Source organism: Hesperophylax consimilis, chromosome 6 (assembly GCF_061612785.1).
Source record: "Hesperophylax consimilis isolate HC1 chromosome 6, BYU_Hcon_1.0, whole genome shotgun sequence".
Classification (NCBI taxonomy): Eukaryota; Metazoa; Arthropoda; class Insecta; order Trichoptera; family Limnephilidae; genus Hesperophylax; species Hesperophylax consimilis.
In genome coordinates this window covers 22,553,297-22,579,040 of record NC_142841.1, presented here as the reverse complement: position 1 = coordinate 22,579,040, position 25,744 = coordinate 22,553,297, and the positions used below count along the sequence as shown (strand labels likewise).

Genomic DNA, 25,744 nt, shown 5'->3' with positions numbered 1-25,744 from the left:
AGCTGGGGCTTCCAAGTCAAAGTCGCACGCAACCTTACCAACTTACTTTCAAAGCTCTCGCGGCTTCCTTGCAGAGTTTAGGCCGTAATAATGAATATAGGTAACAAAATAGAGAAAATTACTAACTTTTTGTCTTTATCTATAGCCAAAGATGTTCGCCAGAGTTTTTCAACCTGTAAAGGGGTCGCATATTCTCAAAGATTGAAAAACACTGCTCTAAATGATAGTGGAAACCCTGTCAAAATTTGTTGTGTAGCTTAGAAGAACTAAGCACATAAACAAACAGACGCGGATAGTGTAATAATAATATTATTTTAGTACTAGCTGTACCCCGCCACGCGTTGCTGTGCCTCAGTCTGTCTGTGCAGATATAAAAAACTGCTTTTAATTGTGCTAGATTGAGAACATGCTTTAGTATATTATAACAATACATGGTTTATTTAATACACTCAACGAAGCTTGTTGTCCATTATTATGTATCGCATTTTGTAATTATTGTATAAGCAGTTTGTATATATACACTTATTCTTACTCTTTGATCTGTTTTTCTGCAGTTTTCTCCACATGGCAGTTGCGACAAATCATGAAAAAATGGTAGAGCAGTTACTAGAAATCATAAACCGCACGGAAAACTATGACATTTTGAACTATGTTAACGAACGTGGAGAGACCGCCCTTCACACCGCCATTATTTTCTTCAGACATGAAATAATGGGACTCCTGCTAAATGCTGGTAAGCTATATCTATGTGCAGACAAATTTTTTTTAATTAAATTAGTCCGGTGGTGGTTCCCATTTAGTTTTCCTGAGTACCCCTTCAAGAAAGAGCCCAATCTCGTGTACTCCTTGTAACCAAAAGGTTCATACAGGGCATGTGCGTACCCTTTCAAGCACGTACCCCTGGGGGTACGCTTACCATTGAATTAGATCATTGAAAAATAATCAAATATTATTCTTCTTCCGGTACCCTCTCCTTTCAGAGGTTGGCTATCATCAGGGCAATCTTCACAAAGAGAATTAAGAGACACAAGTCATACATAATATTATACCTTTGTACTCCAAATTATTTTTTATATGGTATACCAGCCACTCCATAGAGTGTAATGTAAAAATTACGATATTCTTAGAAAGTTAGAAAAAAACGTTTTTTGGTAACGCAGTAAATAAAAAGATATAGTTATCTTAAGAAATGTACGTGTATGTGTGTACCATATAAAATGCATACGTGGCTTGATAGGACACGTGTCACAGTACTCACTGGTTTCCCGTCTGCCACCTTTTACTGCCCTTTTCGAGCAAACTACACAGTCCTGCTTGGGACCTTTTCTTAAAATATGGAGTTTTCCATTGAGCCTGGTCTCTGATGGAGTGATAATATTTATTGACCAGTAAACAATATTCAAATAAAATGAATGCATAGTTATTGTAATGTATAAAAAACAGAGCAAAAAGCCAGTGGCGGCTCGTGACTTTTGTGACTCGTGTAAGAGGGTACTGTATACAACTGAACTGAATAGAATCATGTGTATACATACCTGTAAAAGGACTTTAGTAACTTTATAACCTTGTAAAGTGAAATATTGTGTCCTTGCTGGTCAAACGAGGTTCTAACTTCACAAGTAGGTATTTTCTAGAATTTAAAAACTACATACAATTTAAAAATTACTTTGTTTATAATGAAGAACTAAAATACTATACATGACGGCCGGCATAGTCCAGTGGTAACGCATTGGACTGCCATTCCGAAGGTCGCGGGTTCGAACCCGGCATGCGCAAATAAATTTTATTTGATTAATTTGTGTTATTTCACAATTAATTAATTAAAATAATATATAGTATATTTGCGGCACGTTCCAGAGTGGAAGATACTACCAGTATCGCCCTGGTGTAAGACCACCATTCAGAATTGAAACGTTGCTCCAAATGGCTTTAGCCGTGTTTAGTGACTAGATCTGAATAGCCAGGTACTTCCCCACCTTCCTCTTTCCCTTCCCCACTTACCTTCAGCCTCACAACATCCCCCAATTGGGGATGCCATAGTCTCACTGACTCCAGACGGGAGCAGTTGGGACTCTTGTGAGGTATTCACTATAAAAAAAAAAAAAAAAAAAGCCATAAATTCGGCATTTATAACTGTTCTTCCTAACCTAACTTATAATTTCTCCAAAGCTGACTATTCTAACATGAATCAATATCTTGCAAATGAAGACTGGTCATTTCTTCACCATAATAATACTATTAACTATAATCTTGAATTATTTTACAAAATTATTAATAAGGCCATTGAAAGCTTTGTACCACTTTCACACTTCAAGGAAGCGAAGTTCCCAAAATGGTTCAGTGGCGAGCTAATTAACCTAGTTATCTGTAAAAAAATTGCACACAAAAACTTTAAAGAATCGAACTCTCTTATCGACTACAAGATATTTCACAACTATAGAACTCAATGTAAAAAACTATCAAGAAATTCATATTTCAATTATATAAATGGAATCGAAAACTCTATACCTTCTAATATACAAAACTTTTTCACTCACGTTAACTCTCTTAGAAAAAACAAACAAGGTTTACCCCTTTCAATGCACTTCAAAGAAAAGAGTAGTACTGACATGAATGTAAAAGTTAACTATTTTGCTGATTATTTTAAAAGCGTCTATGACGAAGATATCCCAGACAATTATATACCACCTTCATCGCTTAACGAGAGCATACATATCCCTGCCATACACATCAACATAAACGACGTTATAAGTAAAATCAAATCCTTAGACAAAAAAAAAAGGCTGGACCTGATAATGTACATCCCAATATCCTGATAAATTGCATTACTTCACTGGCTGAGCCGATTTTTCTATTGTTTAATCAATCCCTTGACACAGGGTGCTTCCCTGATATTTGGAAACGTTGTTATCTAACTCCTATATTTAAAAAGGGTAATAAAAGTGATGTTACTAACTATAGACCAATATGTAAGCTATCTGTAATTCCTAAACTTTTTGAAAAACTATTACTTGATAAAATTTCACCATGTATTAACCATCTCATTGTTCCGAATCAACACGGATTTTTGTCAGGTAGATCAACTCTGACAAATCTCTCGTTATATGAAAACTATATATCAAACGCATTAGCTAACAGAACTCAAGTCGATTCCATATATACGGACTTTATCAAGGCCTTTGACAAAGTATGCCATAAAATTCTCCTGATCAAACTACGTAAGCTCGGTATTGACGGAAAACTTTTAGAATGGTTTACTAGCTATCTAACTGATAGAGTTTTACTTGTAAAAATCAATTTGTTCATTTCCAATCAATTTATAGCTACCAGTGGTGTACCACAGGGGTCTCATTTAGGCCCAATATTATTTTTACTGTTCATAAATGATATTGTAAATATATTTGATGAAGATATTAATACGTTACTTTTCGCAGATGATTTAAAAATATTTAAAATAATCAAAAGCACTGAAGATTGTATCTGTCTACAAAATAATTTGAACAGGTTAATTAATTGGTGTTCTCTTAACAAACTTCATCTGAACATAAATAAGTGTTATTCAATTAAATTTTACAGAATAAATCAACCAATTATTCATTCATATAAACTCAATAACTCAATCCTTACCTCTGTCGAAGAAATTAATGACCTGGGGATAACTTTCGACTCTAAATTAAACTTCATATCGCATATAAATAATATTAATAATAAAGGAATGAAAATGCTAGGCTTCATTCTTCGAAATTCCAGAGGTTTCAAGAATATTTCAATATTAAAATTTTTGTATACATCCCTGGTTCGTAGTCAAATCGAATATAACTCCTCGATCTGGTCCCCCCACTACAAATTACATTCAGATTCAATCGAAAAAATTCAACATAAATTCCTAAGACACATTAATTTTAAACTCGGTATTCCCATTGAAAATATGAATCCTATAATTTCTATACCCGCTATATCCGATTTTTTGACAAAATGATCTGAGTATGACATCTTGTTCACATTTTTGCGAGCTACAAGAGGAGCCTAAAATTGAGTTTCAAAACCCTCCTTATCACGACCAAAAACCATGTTAAAACTGCGAGTGAGAAACCAAATCCGCTATATCATTCAGAAAGTTACTATCAAAACCCGCTATATCGGATTCAACGAATCACAAGCAGTTATTTTGCCAAAATACAATATGGCCGCCGCTCTGACGCCACGCTCGTGTGTCAAAATGATCTACGCGTGAGTTTCTAAACCCGCCATGTCGGCTCAGTTGACTCTCAAAATCACGAAGTGAGTATCAAAATCCGCTATATCCATTTTATTTATCGAAATTACTTAATTATTGCTAGACATATATAGAAAAATAAATGCTTTTCGAAATTTTATTACTCCAATTCATTATATAAAAAATTGTAATGCATTTATTTATGTACGCAAGAGATGTGACAGTTTTTTGCGGTTTTCTCCAAATCAATGAAAGTTGATATAGCGGGTATAGAAATTACACGACTCATATAAACTATAATTACTTGATGAAAAATCTAAATTTATTAAAACTCTCAGATCGAAGAATTATATCCGACTTAATATTTATGTTCAAAATTGTAAATGGTAGTATAGGCAGTCCTGATTTAATTAACCTCATTGAATTCCATATACCCACGAGAGCTACTCGTTCTAAAATTTTGTTTAAATGCAACAATATCAGGACTGAGTATTCCAAACACTCGCTTGTACCTAGGTTGCATGAAGTTAGTAATAGATACGCAGATGTTGCAGATCTATTTAACTGCACGCAAGGTAGGTACAAGAGGGCTATGCTATCAAATCTTTTCAATCAATATTAATTTAATCTAATTCTACCTTATTTGCACTACAGAAACTTATGTACCTACTTGTATCTCTTGTTTACTTACTTTCTTACTCTCTAATGTCATTTCACAATCAAATGCCACATATATTTGTAATTCTTTTTAAAAAATATTTCTACGATTTTAACTGTGACATGTTATCATTGTTTATGGTATATTTATACCGTTGATATTAAATAAATAAATAAATAAATTTATTATAGACATTGTAATGTTGGGAAGCCCATAACTCAGAATAATGAAATCTTCTGTTAGAACCTTGTCAAACCAAAGTGAAGAATTGGTACATATTTTTGAGCAATAGCAGGACATTTTTTCTGAATCTGTGTAAATTATCAACGAAAATGTCTACTTCAGCACACTATCTTAGTATATAGTCGAAACATTTGGGTCAGAGGGCTGAAATAGGCCAAACATTTGTTAAAAGAAGCTTGATTTGTGTGATTAATTTGTGAATGTGTTTAGGTTGTGATCCCAATCTGCTTGATGATGACGGTAATACCCCGCTGCACTTGGCTGTGAGGGAGGATAACTCTGAATGTATGGTCCAGCTGCTGGATAAAAACAACTATAGCACAAAAAACGCTAAAGAAATGGATGTCAATATATTCAACAATGGTAATTAAAAACACTACCTTTTATTTATTATTTAAGCTACATAAAGTATAGTACATGTGCACATTCTGGAGTGGAATATATTATTTAAGTTACATAAAGTATAGTACATGTGTACATTATGGAGTGGAATATATTATTTAAGATACATAAAGTGTAGTGCAAATACACATTCTGGAGTGGAATATATTATTTAAGTTATATAAAGTATAGTACATGTGCACTATTCTGGAGTGGAATATATATAGATAGCGCCAGAGCTCTTTAGGTGATTTTACACAAAAACGGTGCTATACAAATCATCGAAATATTATTATTACAACCACTGAAGAGATAATCTCTAGAAGTGTGATCTATACCGGTTTTCGCCAATTTATGAAAGACTTTTCCACTCCTGGATGGACAGGTGAATGAAATTATTATTTATCCTTTCAAAAAAGAACTTGAACATTTGAAAATGGATCGATTTCATCAGAAGTAAGGAAAAATTGAGCCTACTTTGGGCCCGTTGACACACCCACGATACATTTTTATCAATTTAACTTTTTAGTTACAACGCTGGATACTCAGTATCGTCCTGGTGAAAGACCACCATTCTAAATCGTAACTCTGCTTGAAATGCCTTTATCTTAATACACCACACCCCAACTATAAAAGTACTGTCTGAAATTAAAGTCTGCTTTGTAATACAACTCCATAAACTGATGTTAAAGTCAGTTTTGGCCCATTTTGTGTTGTTTTATGTGTAAAAAATTGGTATTCACTTTTGCACAAAACATTACAAAAAAGAACGATTTCCGCATCTCCAGTTTTCTTAAGTGCAAGGATTTATTACCCATTTCAGCATTTCCAGTGTCATAAATGAATGAATTTATTACCCATCTACAGGTTTATTACAGTTTCCTTTTGATTTAATATTCTTCCACACAAGAGATGAGGAGATAAGAAAATGGGAGACTTGTATCACATATTTATAGTTGGGACCTACACAAAAAGATTGGTACACCATATTCATATAGAATTATTGGACAGCAAAGCCTTTACATCCATTCAAGTAGGACCGGTGTAAAGGTAGAACTATCCTTCTGCCGGAAGTGTGTTAATAACCAGGGCCTCGATTCTAGACAAAGTCATTCCATTCTCGTTGTTCGAGTGGAATGACTTTTGACGTTAGGCATATGTAAGTATGTACCTTCGACGAGACTCAAGAATAAGATCGTCTACCAATGTATGTACTTTCGACGGTGATTGCGAGCGGCCTGGATTTGAGAATCTATACCCAGGTACTTCCCAAACTTCCTTTTCCCCACTCCCTTCAGTCTCACAAACTACCCCAATTGCTGGTGCCCATGGCTTCGGACACTTGGGAGTTCATGCCATTTTCACATAAGAGTCATACAAATCTGTACCCAAATTCGCCCGTGGAAAGAGCAAACATTGTGGATTCGACATATTCTTCAAAATCTACAATTCACTAATACCAAAACTATATACTCACTGTATCAGTGGTACTTTTGCAATGAATGATGTTGATATTTCTTTATTGTTATTGCTACAAGACCATAACATTGTTGTTGATATTGCAGCTGGCTGGACGGCGTTGCACTTGGCGGCTATGTCTGGCTCCCTGGCCTCCGTCTCCCGGCTGATCAGAGCCGGAGCAGACTGCAACGTGAGGGGCCGCTCCAACGGACGAACTGTCCTGCATCTGGCTGTGGTCCAACCCCACATAGTACTCGTCAACTACATCCTGGAGCATTCCAAAGTAAGAACACACCACTTGATATTATAATTACCAGGTATCCACGTTGGAGCCGGGGAACTTATTGATTTTAATATTCAAAATAAATTATAAATAAAATTCATACAACAAAAGTTGACTATGACTACAGTTTGAGAAAGGCCTTGAATGCCGTATTATCTGACAATAAGCAATCCTGTAAGCAAACTAGTTTTATTAAATTTCTCTTTGCCAACACGGGAAACCAAAATCTCTGAAATTAGCATCATCTATGTGTCACCTTAAATAATGAAATTATTTTATTATTTGATTTGAGATTTTCGCGGCCAGTATATATTATCGTGATTTATTTTTGGGGTATTGTTTCGTGTTGTGCTAACCCCTTCTTTAGCCAACGTTTCGGGCAGTGTTACAGTGTCCATCATCAGGGCAAATGTGTATTTGAAGATGAAGTGAAGTGTGTGCTTACATAGATAAATGCTACACCGTACATACTCAAATCTTCTTAGGACTGTATTTCAGTATAATTAGTTAATCTTAAATGGTTTTCAGCATTTAGTTTTGTTGTAGCCATTTTGTACCGGATTCTATGGACACTGTAATGCTGTCCGAAACGGTTCCAACAGAAGTGCTATAAAGTTATGAAAAGTGATTGAACAAAAACTAGGTTAAAAAGTTACATATATGTAACCTATCCATCACGAAACATTGCCTAAAGAAGAAGTTAGTGCTACACAATATAATATTCTTCAAATAAATTGTCGCAAGGTTTTTTTTTTTTTTATTCTTTCAAGACCTATAAACAACATTATAATAATAACATGTATGAAAAATCTAAGCGACACCTCATTAAACCTCTAATATTTTCAGATTGATGTTAACGCCATGGGCGAGGGTGGTCACACAGCGTTGCACTTAGCGTGTAGTCTGGACAACCCGAGGGCCCATGAAATTTGCGAAAGTTTACTTCGATATGGAGTAAGTAATCTAATGAGTTCATTGATTAATATGTTAACATCTTTGAATTCCTCAAGATAGAGAAAAAAATGGTTTTTAACCAATAACCCATGCTTTTCTGCACTTTGACCAACTTAATCTTCTATATAAATTCGTTTATTCCTTTATTATAAGTTCAAATACGTGTTTTTATATATCTATATTATGGTTCCATGAAATTTCATCAAAATGAAAATTCAACACACCATCAAAAAGTAATATAGAGTCATGAAAAGTGATGAAACAAAAACTAAGTTTAATAGTTACCTATGTAACCTATTTAACCTAGTTTTTGTTTCATCACTTTTCATGACTTCATATCTCTTTTTGGAGGTGTGTTGAATTGTCATTTTGATGACATACCCGGTCACCCTAGATAGATGTCACCTGTGACAGGTAAAAACATGTTTTTTTATGAAAAATAGCGCCATCTGTTAGACGTAAAAGCAACATTCGCTATTTTTTATCTATCTGCACAGACAGACTAAGCCACAGCAACGTGTTGCGGGGTTCAGTTAGTAATTATAAAAGCCCAGCTACACTACTCGCGAAGTTGATCGAAGTTGACCTAATACGATAGTGTGGGCACGAACTTCGCTTCGCTTCGGGCATCTTCGCTTCGCTTGGCCCGACTTCCGATTATTGTCGGTAAATGCGCCCGAGTCAAAGGACTCGAAGTTCGAACACGAAGTGTCTGCCCACACTACTCGGTTCACTTCAGTTCGCTTCGAGACGTCGTGTTTGGTGGTTGTGCGTGCGCAGAGTCATAGTGACTATACGTAATAAAATATGGCTTCTACACTGTGGTCACAGGACCTAATTTTTTTGTTCCTAGAAACACTCCAATCCGAGGCGGTTATTTGGGACCCAATTGAAAGGGACCATAAAGATAACTAACTAACCATCACGCCGTTTCCCCGCAGGGGTAGGCAGAGAGGACGGACCGCCAAACAACTCGGTCTTGGCACACACTCCTTGCCTCATTCACATTCATACATCGTCTCATACATACTCTTCTATTATTCTGACTCTTGACATGGCCCGACTCGAGTATCTGATTCACTTGATCGTGCCATGTCTTCCTCGGGCGTCCCCGACTTCTGCTACCATTCACATTTGCATCATATATCCTCCTTTTTTATTTTTTTTTATAGTGAATACCTCACAAGAGTCCCAACTGCTCCCGTCTGGAGCCAGTGAGACTATGGCATCCCCAATTGGGGGATGTTGTGAGGCTGAAGGTAAGTGGGGAAGGGAAAGAGGAAGGTGGGGAAGTACCTGGCTATTCAGATCTAGTCACTAAACACGGCTAAAGCCATTTGGAGCAACGTTTCAATTCTGAATGGTGGTCTTACACCAGGGCGATACTGGTAGTATCTTCCACTCTGCAACGTGCCGCAAATATACTATATATTATTTTAATTAATTAATTGTGAAATAACACAAATTAATCAAATAAAATTTATTTGCGCACGCCGGGTTCGAACCCGCGACCTTCGGAATGGTAGTCCAATGCGTTACCACTGGACTATGCCGGCCGTCACACTCCTATCTTCGCTCATTCGCTCTACATGCCCAAACCATCTAAGCGTCCCTTTCTTAATCTTACTCATTACGCTTACATCAGCCTTGCACTCTTTGCGGATCTCCACATTCCTCACACGATCAAACATGGTTTTACCACACATACGCCCTTGAGGTGATTTTTCACAAAAACGGCGCTTTACAAATTATCCAATTATTATTATTATTATTATTATACGCCTCAATGATCTCATTTCAACAGCATTTAATCTACTTACATCCTTTATTTGCCACTTGAACGTCCATGTTGCCTAGTGCACGGACTCCGAGAGACTGAGCTACTCGCGAAGTTGCACGAGTGTGTGGGCACGCACTTCGGACTTCGGCTAACTTCGTCGAGGACTTCGTCGAAGCGCCGAAGCGAGTAGTGTAGCGGCCGCTCAATAAATAAATATGTTTTGGTGTGAGATTGTGTTATTACCTTTTGGAATTAATTTTTATGTATTATGTATTTTTTTAGGCTGATCCCGAGTTGAAATACAACACAATGACTGCAATAGATTTTGCAAAGAGTAATATCAACGTACAGGTAAATATTTATTATTCACTTCTCCATTAATAAATTTTACTTTGCGGTGTTATTTTAATTTATACACCACTATTTAATCAAAATAATAGTTGTGTTTTGAAACCAATGGTTTCTTCATCAGGATGAACGTATACATATGAGTTGTGTATTTTCATATAATATTCAGCTTAAACATGGCCAAGATTACCCTTATCCCTTAAAGACCTGAATTAAAACTTGCGGTCGTAGAGCATATTTGAGTCGTGTAATTTCTATACCCGCTATATCAACTTTCATTGATTTGGAGAAAACCGCAAAAAACTGTCACATCTCTAGCGTACATAAGTAAATGCATTAAAAAATTTTATATAATGAATTGGAGTAATAAAATTTCGAAAAGCATTTATTTTTCTATATATGTCTAGCAATAATTAAGTAATTTCGATAAATAAAATGGATATAGCGGATTTTGATACTCACTTCGTGATTTTGAAAGTCAACTGAGGCGACATGGCGGGTTTAGAAACTCACGCGTAGATCATTTTGACATACGAGCGTGGCGTCAGAGCTGCGGCCATATTGTATTTTGGCAAAATAACTGCTTGTGATTCGTTGAATCCGATATAGCGGGTTTTGATAGTGACTTTCTGTATGATATAGCGGATTTGGTTTCTCACTCGCAGTTTTAACATGGTTTTTGGTCATGATAAGGAGGGTTTTGAAACTCAATTTTAGGCTCCTCTTGTTGCTCGCAAAAATGTGAACAAGATGTCATACTCAGATCATTTTGTCAAAAAATCGGATATAGCGGGTATAGAAATTATAGGATTCATTTGATGGTTGATAACAGTTAGTAGAGTTATTTGAAAAATTTTGGTGCGTGTTTTTTTTCATTGGTTTAGAAGTTATTGCAGCTATATTTGAAAGAAAATTATGTCACTTATTATTTATGTAAAAGAAAAATTTTGAATTTTGCGTTGTCGATAAAGCAGTGCTTCTGAACTGACAGATGATGCACTACGTGGAAAACAAAATAGAACGCAAACCAAGATGGGGATGTTGAGTGAGATTTTTACATGGCCGAAGTAACCAAAGAACATAGATTGTTGGAATAAATCATAAAAGAAAATAGGAAAGAAATTGCCTAAATAAACTTAAATGTCATTTCTTTGTTTTTTGTAGGTAGGAGTGTTAGAATGGGTTATTTCACAGAATTTAAACAATTCATCAATTTTTAAAGTTAATTTTCAAATTCTGTGAAAGTTCTATTCAATTCTTTTATCATTTCAGTTTAGTGAAAAAACTGGCCAATAATGATATACAGTAGAACCTCGTTAATTCGAAATCCACAGGACATCAAAAATCAAATTTCGAATTAACGAATTCCCACGTAATTCGATATTTTATGTAAAAAAAAAAAAAAATAAATACGCCGAAAATCGATTTTCTCGGCCGACTCTTCAAATCCGGGTGGTATTTTAGGAGTAAATTCGCATTAATATCAATTATTTCTTTATTTTCGCGGCCGATTACCGTAGCGGCCGGCCCTTTAAATTTAGATTTACGCAAAAAATTCGTAAAAATGCTATATATTTACGCGTAAATCGAGATTTCGGGGCCGATTTCGGTCGCAGCCTACCCTTTAAATTGAGATATTCGCAAAATACGATACATTTCCGCGTAAATCGAGATTTCGCGGTAGATTTCCGTCGCGGCCGGCCCTTTATTGCGAACATCTGAATTTAAATTCATAAAAATACGATATATTTCCGCGTAAATCGAGAATTCGCGGCCGTATTCCGTCGCGGCCGGCTCTTTAAATTCAGATATTCGAAATAAATTCGCAAAAATACGATATATTTCCGTGTAAATCGAGAATAGCGGCCGATTTCCGTCGCGGCCGACCCTTTAAATTAAAGATATTTGATGTAAATTCGTAAAAATATGTCATATTTCGGTGTGAATCGAAATTTTTCGGCCGATTTTTGTCGCGCCGTATTTTTAAACTCGGATATTCGAAGTAAAGTTAGTAAAAATACGGTATATTTTTGCGTAAATTGAAATTTCGCGGCAGATTTCCGTCGCGGCGGGCCATTTGAAATTCAAATATTCGAATTAAATTCGTAAATATACGATACATTTACGCGTAAATCGAAATTTCGCGGCCGACCCTTTAAATTCAAATATTTTGTGTAAACTCGTAAAACTACGACATATATCCGCGTAAAACGTATTTTCTCGGCCCTTCAAACTTGGATATTGGAAATCAAATTATTGTTTTATTAAAAGCATTATCCAATTATTTAATGGATTAATGATCATTTTATTTTGTTCTAGGTATACAACGTTGTGAGAAATCATCTTGAAACTGAATCATTAAAAAAATCACCAAACCAAAAACACACGGAGTTTGAGACTGACAGTAAGAAATTTCGAGATGCAATGGAAGTAGAGGTATGTATTACTTTCTTTATTATATTATACTTTTACCATTTTCCTGCAGCTGCATGTTGTAATTTTCATATTTATTTTACTCAACGTGAACTGGCAGCTTGAACAGGTCGGCAAAATAATGTAAACAAAAATTGAGGCACTGCGATTGTTAAAAATGTTTTAAATGGCATCACCGAGATGCCTTATAGGAGTATGAATGTAAGTTAAAAAAAGTACAATGATCCAAGTACATATTTTTAACTTTAACCAAACTGTGTTCAGAAATTAGTGGCACTTTCCGAAAGGAGATGATTATACCTCGTATTCTAAGACAATTTTACTTTTCTGTTAATAATATGTGATGCTTTACAAGCTTTAAAATGCGTTTTTTTTTGCATTTCTGAAATTTATGTACCAAATATGCATCTATTCGATGTTAAATCAAAATCACAGATCAAAATTATAAATAAAAAGTGATACAATTGAGTTTTTTATTTATTTACGAAACAAACAGTCATTTATATATTTAGCATAAACAGCAATTATTTACAATATTAGACCAATAATGTTCCATTAATTCTTTGAGTTGTAATTTTTCCTCCTGATGTTGATATTTGTTTACAGTGTGAAGAAATTTTAATGTGAAAACAAATTTCAAAGACAAAGTGAGAAGCTTGGTGTTGGCATAATAATGAAAAAATGTTATAATGTTTGGATAAATTTCTAGATTATTTTGCCGCACTGTATATTGTACATACCTTTTCACTAAGCATAACTTATGCTGAAAAGGGAATAAGTCAGTCACTAATTACTGTGAGTATTGAACTCGATCTGACCGACTGTTAATTGAGCATCTTACCCATCAGGTTGTCGTCCACTTATGTACAAGTAATTATAAGTAATTTATGTATATTCAATAAAGTATGATGTAATGAAGTTCTCGGTGTTTATGGAACTTTACAGCTTCCAAAAGATCATGACATTTGTTGCTTCACTAAGTTTAATCTGCAGAAAGTTTGAGCAGAAAATATGTAGAGCTGCACCAAAATTACCTTGATGAGTTTTGCTCGAATACCTGAATGAAAACTAAGATTTATTTATTTTTGCGATTGTTTTTGGTTTACCAGATAATGTATCTTATTATTCATAATATATTTCATGTTTATATCGTAAGATGTTTCCCCAAAATAGATAACTTTATCTAGAAAGAAAAAACTCCCATTTGGGAGATAACTGTAAAAAAATAAATTTATATGAAAATATTGTTTCTACATAAACCTGACTACATACCCTACACAACAATCAAAAGGTGTTTTCTAAGAAATAATGACCTTAATATGAACTACTTTGAAAACTCAAATATTTTCATTTTTGCAACGCCGCAATATGTAAATCAATTTTGACATTCATAGACAGTTATTTAATAATCAAAGATGCATTTATAAAATAAAAAGTAGAATGAGTAGTGGTATTAATGCAAGCGATTCTGATTTTAGTCCCCTGTACAGTGTTTAACCTTTTGAACGTGTTAATTTGCTCCGTTTTATCTATACCCGTACGCGGTACATATTTTCAAATACCTATGCACGCAATTAAATGTCAAATTATAGCATTCTGGCATGATTTATTGGACTATATAGACAGAATAGATTATTCTCCACAATATGATAACAAATCCTCGTGTGTCAACACTCTTAGATGTTTATAAAAACAAAATCATGAAATTTCATACAAAGACGTACCGTATCTGTGTTGATAGACACAAGTGGGACACCATGAGCACTTATCATTTTTTGTTATGAAAACTTTTTCTAAAACTGGACACTTAAATTTTATGACACTTAATATAATAACAAAATTGAACTAACGCCATCCGTTGACAAAATTGTAAACTATAGCACTCGAAGGCGCAAAGAGGCTCACTTGATTATCGATGTTTTTTTAATGAAATACAATTTTATTTTCGAGAAATTCTAGTAGATGTCAGCATCGTGATAGTTCTACGAATGTTCAAGCGAGCGGGAAATAAATTTATGTCAAAAGACCGCTGGAATATCGGCATTCAAAGTTTCCGTATGAACTGTTGATACAGCCGCGTGTGAGTATGGACTTTTTGCCGTAACAACAGTTGATACGGCCGCGTGCAAAGAGTCAAAGCATAAGAATTAAAATCACATCGCAAAATATTCCAGCGTGGCTTGTATAAGAATGGTCTCCGGAGCACAATCGGCAAGTTCAGTTGTAAAAAGAAAAGGTCTTCACTCCAGGTACCACTCGTTACAGGATTTTTTTGTTTGTTCACCAGGTGAAAGAGGAGCCATATGACTTTGGAGATGGATTCCTGGACTCGAAAACCATTGAAATAGTGACCACTTTGCTGAACAACTCCGGGATGTGGAAAATAATAGCGGTTGAGCTCGGCCAAAGCAGTCTCATCAGCTTGTGTCAGGAGTCAGAAAATCCCAGTAGAACACTTCTACATTACATTGAGGTACGGTACCCTATTATATAATTTGGACACATATTTTTATTAACTCAACACTCCGTGTATTTTTATAGATAATAGAAAATGAGAGATATGGCAAGTGTGCTGACTGTCATCGAGCTACAACTAAACTGCACGGAGTATCAGAGCAGTAGAGACAATGAAAGTTTTGCGTTTGGTGTCTAGGTAGAAACCGGCTGGCGTTGCTGTGCGCAGATGCCTTTTGCAGCAGTATGGGTGAATGATGTTGGCGACGGGCATTGTGCGTGCTTTCATACTAATGATAGTTCATAACCCATCTCCTTTGTTTCTATTATCCATCAGTGGATGGTCTTTTTAAACCTTTGGGAGCCGTGTTGAAGAAAAGTGCCCACGAAAGTCACGAAGCTCTGCAATTGCAGTGTTGATAGATTAATTTTGCCTTTGGATATTACTTCCACCGGGTTTGTTAAACACAAAAATCAAAATGTCTCTTTTATCAAGTACTAGACGACGTATACTTGGCGTTGCTGGGGGTTATTCTTAGAAAATATGACATCTTGGACTTTTCTGTAGGCCTTTTTAAGATATAAAATTTTGAAGTACATTTTTTTCATAAGATTCATAAGGTTTAGCCAGCGTTAATAATAATGACTGCATTATTTGTATAGCGTAATTTTTTTGAGGAAATCACCTCAGGGGCGTTAGCAATGGAAGCCACCGAAAAATTTGTTTTACAACATGATTACAAAACATCGCATTTTCTCTGCTTTCTATAAGTATGCATGTATTATATATTTTAAACCTTCCGGAAAAAAATCTCTAAATGATAGTGAAAACTCTATCAAAATCCGTTGCGTAGTTTAGAAGAACTAAGCAAACAAACAGACAGACGCGGATTGATTATTCTATGGGTTAAGAAAATGAAGGTATGAACCTGAGTCTTGAAGAGACCAATGTTATAGGAGGGAGAAAACACAAATGCCGCATATCATTCTTTTGAGAACACAAATAAGTTATAAGAACCACTCGTCGTGTGCCGCGTGTCTGATATGTCTCTCGGCTGTGACACCAATTCTGTGGAGCACCTTCCACTGAAATTCCGGTAGAACAAACACAGCATTTCCACCTGACACCTTTTTTTAAAGTTTTATTATTTTATATTTTAACCATTCCTGTGTTTGACCAACTTTTTTTTCTTCATTTATTTTCCAAGACTAATGTCAGATATTATGTACACCATAGACATCCAAATTAATCTCTGTGCAGAAAAGTAAAGTTCGCTAAAGTTAGGCAAAGGTTTGCAGTGCTGTCCATTGTGGGACTTTTCCGCTCAGGATCTGAATGTTCATTCTTAAACAAAGCCCCTGGCACAGTGACTCAAAATTTGATCACATATTTGGAGAAGTGTCTATCAAAATATAAAATTTTGGAAACAAACCCGAACTTTAAGTTTTTTATGCAGCCAGTAATTTGAAAATATTGATAATTCGCAAGCAGATTTTAATTTTAACCTTTCCGGGAGTAAGTTATGTAATGCTGGCCGTGCTCTGGGGAGTGAGTTTTTTTTACAAAAAAAAAAAAAAAAATTTTTTTGATTAAATTTTATGCAAAATAAATAACAGCCAATATCTCTGTCGATGTAAAATGTTTAAAATTGGTATAAAGTAACAGTAATATGCTCATAGATAGCAATACGATGCATATTTACAGAATATGCATCAAATATGAATATGCAACCCCTGTCGTCCATACTCCTTTGGCGAAAGTGTGTACCGTCGTCCATTAGCGTCCATACTCCCGGAAAGGTTAAGAACTGAAAGTGGGACAGTCACGCCGCCTCCCGCGCATGTTGTTTTGTTCCTCTTTCCCCGATTGGCTCGTCTATCAATTTGATGTAGACAATTTTTGAATACCTGCTTATGTAATTATTTTGAACATTAGAACCATTTCTTTTAACAGTTGGAAGAGAAGATATCACTGAACTACCTGTATGAACTGTTGCTTAAGTTGGGCGAGACTGAAGCTGCGGCTGCCGTTAGAAATGCTCTTGGATATTCTTAAACTCTTTTCCGGCTACAATCAATACTCGTCTGAATATTTTGTTAACCAACCAATTATGTATGTATATTATGGATTAAACGATAACTCTTTATTTTTAAACATTTGTATTTGTTTTTAGTTATAATTAGCGCCTACCCGTGAAAAATCATGGGATTTTATGGATTGTAGGATTTGTGTAGCTCAAAGTATTTATTAAATATTTATCTAAAGCAGCGCCATCTGTTAGACATAAAAGCAACATGCGCTATTGTTTCTCTATCATAGACAAAATGAGCCACAGCAACTTGTGGCGGGGTACAGCTAGTTCATTAATAAACATAAAACAGTTTCATAATAAAATTATGGGTTGATACCTAAATTATCACTTGTCTGAATTCACAAAATCAGAACCAAGTTGAAAATTTCAAAGCAATTTTGAGCTCATTGAACAAGAATTCAAAAGAATTAATTAATCAATTCAAGAACAGAAATTCTCAGGCGGGCTAGAGCAGAGAGAGAACTGCTTAGATTAATAAAAATCAGGAAAATTTCATATCTGGGTCATGTACTTCGAGGGGAGAAGTATCACTTGCTCCAGTTAATATTGAAAGGCAAGATAGAGGGTCGCAGAGGGCCTGGTAGGAGACAAATGTCTTGGCTGCGAAATATACGAGAGTGGACCGGCATTAGAAGTGTGGAGGAGCTATTCCGGGCAGCGCAAGACAAAGAGGCATTTTCTAGAGTGATCGCCAACGTCGGGGGTCCTGATACGGCACATAAAGAAGAAGAAGAACAAGAATAATTTCACACAGGAATATTTCACCACGCACCGACAACCGAAATTAGTACTTTTGATATGTAGACTCATTCATAACTTATCAGCAAAAAAAAAGTTTTTCTGAACAATACATATTAGTCCAAGCGATAACCGTAGAATAATCTAACTAATAATTTTAACCATTCCTTAGATAAATTCTCACCCTAAAAATTTTATATGTTTGGTGACTTAGCAGTGGTGGTTGGGTTCATGGGGTGAGGATTGTCTAGGTCTTGGCGGTGGATGCATCTGTCACTTACTCTGTGGTGGGCCAGATTTGGAGAGGCTGGTTGAGGGTGACCTTTTTACTTCCAGCAGGACTCTTGATCCATCGCCTTGCATCGCAGTGGGAGGGATGAATTCAAACGCCCGTCACTCCTGGACACCGACCTCCAGATTTCTGCCCACCCCTTTAATCTTTTTCCTACCCAGATCTTCCTCCATAAAAAAAACCCTCCTCAAAGATGACAGACCCCGAGGAAGATTATTTTCCTCAGGGCCTCTTGTGTGAAGTTAATGTAAAAAAAATGTAAGTTACCTGAACTAAATGAGTATTGGACATTAATAGCAGATAAGATTAGTAAAAAAACACATTCTGCCAGGAAGATCCACCAAAAAGACCACTTCCGGTGTCTTTGGGAACTAAATAACCAATGAATTACCTAACTCAGTGGTCGGCAAACTTATTGGCCAAAGAGCCGAATATGTACATTAGAACGATTAAAAAAAATTCTGAGAGCCAAATATGTTTTTATTTTAGTAAACCTTTATTATAATTTTAGACCTTCGTTAAATTACGGGTACACTGAATAAAACTTGCTTTCACACTTAACCCTTTCACACCCGCATTATTGTTTCCACATATATAAAATATGTAATGCTTGATAATACTTTGAAAATTATTTGAAAATTTTTGGTATTTGATTTTTTTTTTTTTAGAAATTTTTCCATGTTAATTTGGATTAACATTGGGCGTCAGAGGGTATTTTTTTAAAAATTAAAGTAAAATAAACATAACACAAAAGTAATACAATAAACTTTCGACCGGTCAGTGGTTGAGTGGGCATAGCGCTTGGGTCTCACCCGAGCGTCGCGTGTTCGATTCCTCGGCTGGCTAAGTCCTCCATCACAACACAAGCAACATTTTCGGCTTTCTGTGGTGGTAGTAGGAGATTTTCAAACATTGTTGGGTTATTCGTAACCCGGGAATGTTTGTCTTTCTTTTAAAAAAAATTTTAACTTTAAATTAAACTGTTTCATGTCAAAAATGCACATTTGCAATGTAGTGATAATCTCTACATTAGGTACAAACAAATAACATTTTAACTAAAATTCAATCAGAAATAAAGGAATAATCTAGAATAATAAATCTTTAAAAATTCGCCATACTAGTCGAAAACATGTCCATCACTACCAGTGTTAATTTGAATGAACATTGAAATTAATTTACAATATTCTGGGAAATGACTGTGATCAGTGAATTGAACTGATGTTATTATTATAGAACACATCTTAGTGTGTTAAAATATTTGTAATTCGAGAAGAAAATATTGATATCTCACCTTAAATTAAGTAATCAATTACGGCAGAAATTCACAATGATGTAAAAATATTTATCGTTGTTGTGACGGGAATAAGGATTTCAACCGAGCGGAAAAAATAGATGCCAGAGAAAATACTACAAGCTATAAGAAAACAAAAACATGGCTTTCTAAATCGCTACCGTTACGGCAAAAAAAATCAAAAATTTCATGTTAATTTCAATTAACACTGGGGCTGAAAGGGTTAATAAAGATTTATTCGTTGATAAACAATAATATGAAAGTAAGGAATCCATAAATTTAAATCAAGACAATGACTGACGAACACTTAATGCAAACAATGTCCTTGCAAAGTTTCAGTAAGTCAGGTTTGTATATTGTTGTTTTTAATTTTAGGCACGATTCCAGGTTCTCATCAATAAGACGACTTCTCAGTTTACTCTTGATAAAGTTCATGCTTGAATAAGGTTGTTCGCTTGAATATGTAGAGCCGAAAAGGGAAAGAACAGGAAACGCAAGTTTTTTCAGCTGATCGTAAGAGTCAGGAATACTATTCCAGACGTTAAAAATGATCATGTCTTACTTCTCCAGGTCTTTCAAAGCAGACCACTTGTGTTGTGAACTAAGATCACATTTGTTCTTCTCCAATATTTCCAAATCAATACAAAGACTTTGAAATTTAGAGCTCCATATTTCCTTGTTTCTTAAATCCTGCATTTTCATTTCAAAGTTACTATAAATGTCAATGCCAAAAGGAGAAAATTTCAACTCACTTATCGTAGCATTAAGAGGATTTTTGACGAATGCTAAGGTCGCTCTGCTGTTAAACTACTAAACTCCTGAAACCTGCTGCCCATTTGTGCCAGAGCCGCACTCAAGGAGCCAAAGAGCCGCACTTTGCCGACCACTGACCTAACTAAAACTTTAAAAAAAGGGCGCTCCCTAGTCGATTTGGTGAACAAAAAAAAAATTGTGGGAAAAAAGGCTTATAACTGGCGTCATAACTTCACATTTGTTACTATATGTTTTATAGTTAATGTTACCAGTTTAGTGTCAGATTCACACATATCGCATCATCTTGGTCATGGGCGGACTTCCGCCTAGGCCCAAGAGGCCACAGACTAGAACCCCAACATTATAGCGGTAGGATAAAAAATTTATGTTTGCAAGTGACGAAATGACAAGCTAGAATGATGTTAAGATACATTATTTCCTTGCCAAGCGAATAAAATTTATTTTGGTATGCTTTGAGCATTTTTTGAGATTGAAAATACCATAAAATCGAAGCAAGTGCGGTTAGCTACTATCAAATCCACCGTGGATTTCTTGGCACACTTTACAATGCTTGTCGTTGCAACACAACTTATTTTATCATGCGGCACGTTTTGACACAATGTATGTATTTGTTTGAAAATTCATGAATCACATTACGTGACATCCATAATGTGATTCATGAATGATAGCCAGGTTAAAAAAGAGCAAGTAATAAATTTTGCAATAATTTATTTATGTACACTCTACATTGGTGGTTAGTGTTATTACATAATTACAATGAAACAATAGTAAGGAATAACAGGAGGACCAAACCAACAATGCTACTTTATATAAGACAGCCCGTTCAGGCGAAAAGATGTCTAAGCCTCGGTGCTCTGGAGTCCACCCAGGTAAGTCTCTACCATGCGATTCTCCCTGAAATCAAGAAAAAAAAAACCCATTAATTACATACAAACATCACTATGTACATCCCAGGTTGCGATTTGACCGCCTCCACAAATACCATCAACTGGCCGCAGTCTCTCGCCATTTGCATCGCCTTGATAAAAACAAACAAGGTAACACTGAGCACGTCCATGAATGGCGTATTGGGAAGATTGCTTCCATTGAAGGAGACTAGGCTATCATTTCGATCCTTTTTAGAGTATTTCTGAATTCTACAACACAGTTATTGATACAATCACCATAGAGCCATGCCCTGCCTCAAGCAGGTCAGTAATGATGCAATTTATGCCGCACTGATACCGGCAGACTCACATGAGAGCGGCCTACTGAAATGTATAACTGTCAAAAAGATTTCAGCGCTCTGTTATTCTATATACATTGGCAAAGCGCTGAAAAAGTTAAGAAGGTATTAAACAGTATAACTTCACTTGAGGTGAAATATCACAAAACTGCTCTAAAGATATGCAATGTTATTAATTAATATTATTATTTACTTTTCCACCCGTTTAGCGGGCCCGAAAGAGTCCGGTGGGATTCCTAGTTCTTCGTCAGTCCATTCTGATGGTTCAACAATCGGCCACTCTCCCTAGAATCAAATTAAGACATGACAAATTACATGTAGGTAGTGTGTATGTACGGTTAAATTCTAAATTTGATCTATTTTAACGAGCATTGAGGCAACTTGGAGGGCAAAAAACTACTATAAAACATTCACCCGTTGAGCAAATTAAGGTTATCTTAATTTAGGGATTTAAGTTGGATCAAATTTGACAAAATTGCTGTGTGGAAGTGATATAAGTTCTAGAAATGACCTAATGCCATGAATCCATACAAGCCTTCACTCTATCCATTTTACTAGTTAAATGGTCATCAGGTATACATGGTTACCACTATTATTTGTGTACGCAAACCTTAAAAGGATGTGAGTGATGAAAAACTATAGCATGAAAGGGCTCATTTATACGAGATGTCAGTTCACAATACTTACGGTGACATGTTCAGGTTCGGTGTATAAATGCCAAAGAATCCACCAAACAGCAAATCCACACAAGACTTCTGTTAATACAATTGCTTTTTTGGAAGATGGCGGAGGGGCTACCCTGTATGCCCATGCACTGAAGAAAAATATAAAAAAATAAATAAAGCTAAGTACCAAAATAAAGGTATTAGGGATAGTATAAAGTGATATCTTCAGAAATCGTGATATTTATCTCTAAAATCTATCTTTTTTACACCCAAATGTTGATTATGACGTAAGTGTAATCTAACCTGAAAGTCAGATTTGACAACTTACCTCATACTCCTGCTGATTTGGAATTTTGCGGGGTTCGTTTGAGGGATTGCATTTATTTGCCGAAACAAGTTACGCAAGACAACTGCCCTAGATACGATCATTTTGTCGTTTATCTAACTTAACTTTTCAAAACAAATAATATACCAAATCAATCCGAGAGAATAGTCAGCGTTCAGTGTTGTCATAAATAAACCACTCACTCCGCACCCGCAACTGACAGCAGTTTTATTTTGTTTGTAGGCAACATTCAAGCAGACGCGCGATGTTTAAAAAATAACAGTTTTCGAGCTCAACCACCTCCATATTATTCATATATTATGACAATGAAATTCACATATTCAAAAAAATTGTATTTATATGACACTTAATTATTTATATGACACTTAATTATATTTGAATAGTTAAAAGTTTATTACCGTTCTGAAAAATATACTGCGGTTCCCGTGTCGCTTTGTAAAATACTAGTTACATCATCGTCCGAATTATTATTGTGTATTACTTAATTATCCACCACTTAGAAATTCTATGAATTCCATGTGAAAAATGTATTTTACGTGGTTGAGTGGTTACGATCCTTGGCTACGAATCCGGATGCCACGGGTTCAATGATCCCGGCTTACGCAAGTATATTTTATTTGATGAATTTGTGCTGTTTCACAATTTATTAATTAAAAATAATATTTGCAGGACATCGCCTGGAGAAAGACAACCATTCAGAATTGAAACGTTATTTGAAATGGCTCTAGCCGCGCTTGGTGACCAAATATAAATAGCCAGGTACTTCTCTACCTTCCTCCTCCCCATATCCTTCCCTTTCCCCTACCTTCAACTTCAGAGCATAGAGCCCAGAATTAGAAATGCCATCGTCTTACTAGCTCTAGAGTCTAGACTGTTGGGAGCAGTTGAGGCTCTTGTGCCGTACGCACATAAAATATCTTGATTATTTATTTTATTTTATTTTATTGGCCAAATATTATAATCACTCAATCACCGAGATCGGATGTTGTATAAAAACGCAGATTTTTTTTCGTAGCATTAAAACGGTAATTATTTTTTTACAGAAATAGGAAAATAAACTCACTAAAATTTGCTGATAAAAATATAACTCACTTTATTTAATTTTTTATTAACTGTACAAATGAAGTTTAATACCTTAAAGCCTCTTTATATCGATACATGTGTATTTATAAATGTGTAAATGAATAGGGTAATAGTTATAACAATATCTACTGATGTTTATAAAATATAAATAGAATGCCCTAAAACTCTTATTTCAGTCGAATAGAGATAATCTAAACAGCGTGACTTCTTACTTACTTCGTTACTTGCCTAATATTAACATCGCTTTGAATGTATTACGAATTATATTCCGACAAGTAGGGGTGGTGCCATTCAGTGGCGTAGCTAGGTAAACAAGGGCCCTGGGGCAAATTAAAAAATGGGGCCCCACTGCTATGTAAACTGACTAGGTTTTATCAAATAAAAATATGAAATATACAAACACTTTAAAAATGCTAACTACTTAGCTCTTTTTTGTGCACTGCAGACTGCAGGGCAGGTAATAAAAATATTAAACAGTAACAACATAAATTACAATTAATAATAGGTGTAGGTTTGGCTAATAAAACGAAATAGAGAAGATTCAAGGGTTTATTATATGAAGGTCGGGCCTACCAACTGACTAAATAACAATTATATTTACATTTTTTTCCTAGCTTTAGTTTTCGCAAAAGTATCAATGACTTCGTTTAAATAAAATGATTTTTTCATTTCATTTTCAAGTTCCTTGTAATATCGTTTTTTTTTTCAAAAATTCATACACAGCACATGCTTCCGAATGGCCACTCGAACAACTGTGTTGTTTTCTTTCTGATAAATGCTTCCAATCTCGAATTCCCGTACACCAAACATTATTCCTATGTGAAACAAATAACCAGCAGGGTTGACAATAGGCAGCGTCTAGTATTTTGGAATAACACAACCAAAAACGATTAACTGGCCCATATTTAGAACACGAAAAGTAGTACGATTTTGAAAAACACCTATTTTTCTGGTTGATGTCTGTTGGAAAAGGTCCTGAAGGCTGTAAAGGCCCCATATTAAGAATTTGACGTTTTCGTTATCACTTAATATTTTGTTCGTGAAGTTTCCCAAGTCATAAGAAGATTTGTCGTACACATTTTCGAAAAATGTAGAGGTCTGTGGTTCCTCCAAACCCTCCGCTCTTATGTGTGTCATGCAAACATCATCCACGTTCACATGATCGGCGGCGGAGGTATCTCCAACTGCAATAATTGTCGAATCTTCTTCAGTAGGCTTCTCAACCAACACTGCAGTTACCACATTATTTGAGTCACTATCAATAGAAATATTTTGTCCAGATGTACTTGCAGAAGGCTGACTAAAAAACTTGTCAATTTTAGGCAATTTTTGTTTACTATCTTCTCTTTCTTGGCGTTGTTTGCGTTTAAATGCACCACTGGGTTTCTTCTTTTTAAAATTACAACACTGCCAACCTACAGAAAGAATTTAGGGGAATTCCCTAGGCATAACTTTTGAATTTCTCTCAACTGAGTTGTCATGATTAAAGTGGGGTTGCAAGTTGCAACCTGTCAAATTTATTTTGAAAATGGGAGAAATTTCCAAAAGTTCAGTTCGATCGAGATTTCTGGTAAGGATTCGAGGGCCCCCTGAGCTTGAGGGCCCCGGGGCACTGCCCCGCGTAGCCCCTAGGTAGCTACGCCGCTGGTGCCATTTCATGTAGGTACGGCTTTGAAAAACATCCAGCAGAGTTTGAATTGGATTCTCTCAGGGCACTTCATCCAATGGAGGTTACGAAGATATTGTGAGATGTGGGAATATTTGGAAACACCGGTTATCAGCCTTGCTGCAGCATTGAAAACTGGCTGAAGTCTGTCAGTGTATAATTTAGGGAGACTTGCGTATATGCCATTGCAATAGTCTAGTCGTGATACAACGTAAGAGTTTACCAACATCTTTGTGGCTTTAGCCGGAATATTTCTCCTTATGGATAAGATTTAACGCAGGTGAAAGAAAGAAGCTCTTACTGTTTTGTTAATTTGAGATTTGGGTGAAAGATCTTCATCGAGATGAACACAGTAGTTTA

At 35.6% G+C, this 25,744-nt stretch overlaps 2 protein-coding genes across 2 annotated transcripts in view; one reads left to right on the top strand and one right to left on the bottom strand.

Moving 5' to 3' along the window:
• The window catches only part of LOC149423074 (nuclear factor NF-kappa-B p105 subunit-like), a 63,603-nt gene extending 46,233 nt beyond the window's left edge, over window positions 1-17,370 (top strand). Inside the window, exons 18-25 of the mRNA XM_089632449.1 lie at window positions 555-733; window positions 5,328-5,480; window positions 7,064-7,242; window positions 8,089-8,196; window positions 10,259-10,327; window positions 12,644-12,760; window positions 15,045-15,230; window positions 17,166-17,370. Of these exons, the coding sequence (XP_089488575.1) occupies window positions 555-733; window positions 5,328-5,480; window positions 7,064-7,242; window positions 8,089-8,196; window positions 10,259-10,327; window positions 12,644-12,760; window positions 15,045-15,230; window positions 17,166-17,267 (1,093 nt within the window). The 3' untranslated portion in view covers window positions 17,268-17,370. The remainder of the gene's footprint in view (window positions 1-554; window positions 734-5,327; window positions 5,481-7,063; window positions 7,243-8,088; window positions 8,197-10,258; window positions 10,328-12,643; window positions 12,761-15,044; window positions 15,231-17,165) is intronic.
• Window positions 17,371-21,090: 3,720 nt separating this feature from the next.
• LOC149423073 (uncharacterized) lies at window positions 21,091-22,813 on the bottom strand. Its single transcript, XM_089632842.1, has 4 exons — window positions 22,618-22,813; window positions 22,312-22,438; window positions 21,818-21,909; window positions 21,091-21,293 (listed from the first exon to the last, which is right to left on the bottom strand). The coding sequence occupies exons 1-4, from the start codon at window positions 22,716-22,718 to the stop codon at window positions 21,239-21,241; spliced, it is 375 nt and encodes a 124-aa protein (XP_089488968.1). The 5' UTR covers window positions 22,719-22,813; the 3' UTR covers window positions 21,091-21,238.
• Window positions 22,814-25,744: the final 2,931 nt, after the last annotated feature.

What these genes read in the sequence shown, in the direction of transcription:
- LOC149423073 (XM_089632842.1), bottom strand. Translation starts at nt 22,718, where the DNA reads ATGATCGTATCTAGGGCAGTTGTCTTGCGTAACTTGTTTCGGCAAATA. An exon ending in CAAATCAGCAGGAGTATGAG is followed by an intron (nt 22,439 to 22,617) that starts GTAAGTTGTCAA and finishes ATTTTTCTTCAG; the next exon opens with TGCATGGGCATACAGGGTAG. An exon ending in CCCGCTAAACGGGTGGAAAA is followed by an intron (nt 21,294 to 21,817) that starts GTAAATAATAAT and finishes TCTTGATTTCAG; the next exon opens with GGAGAATCGCATGGTAGAGA.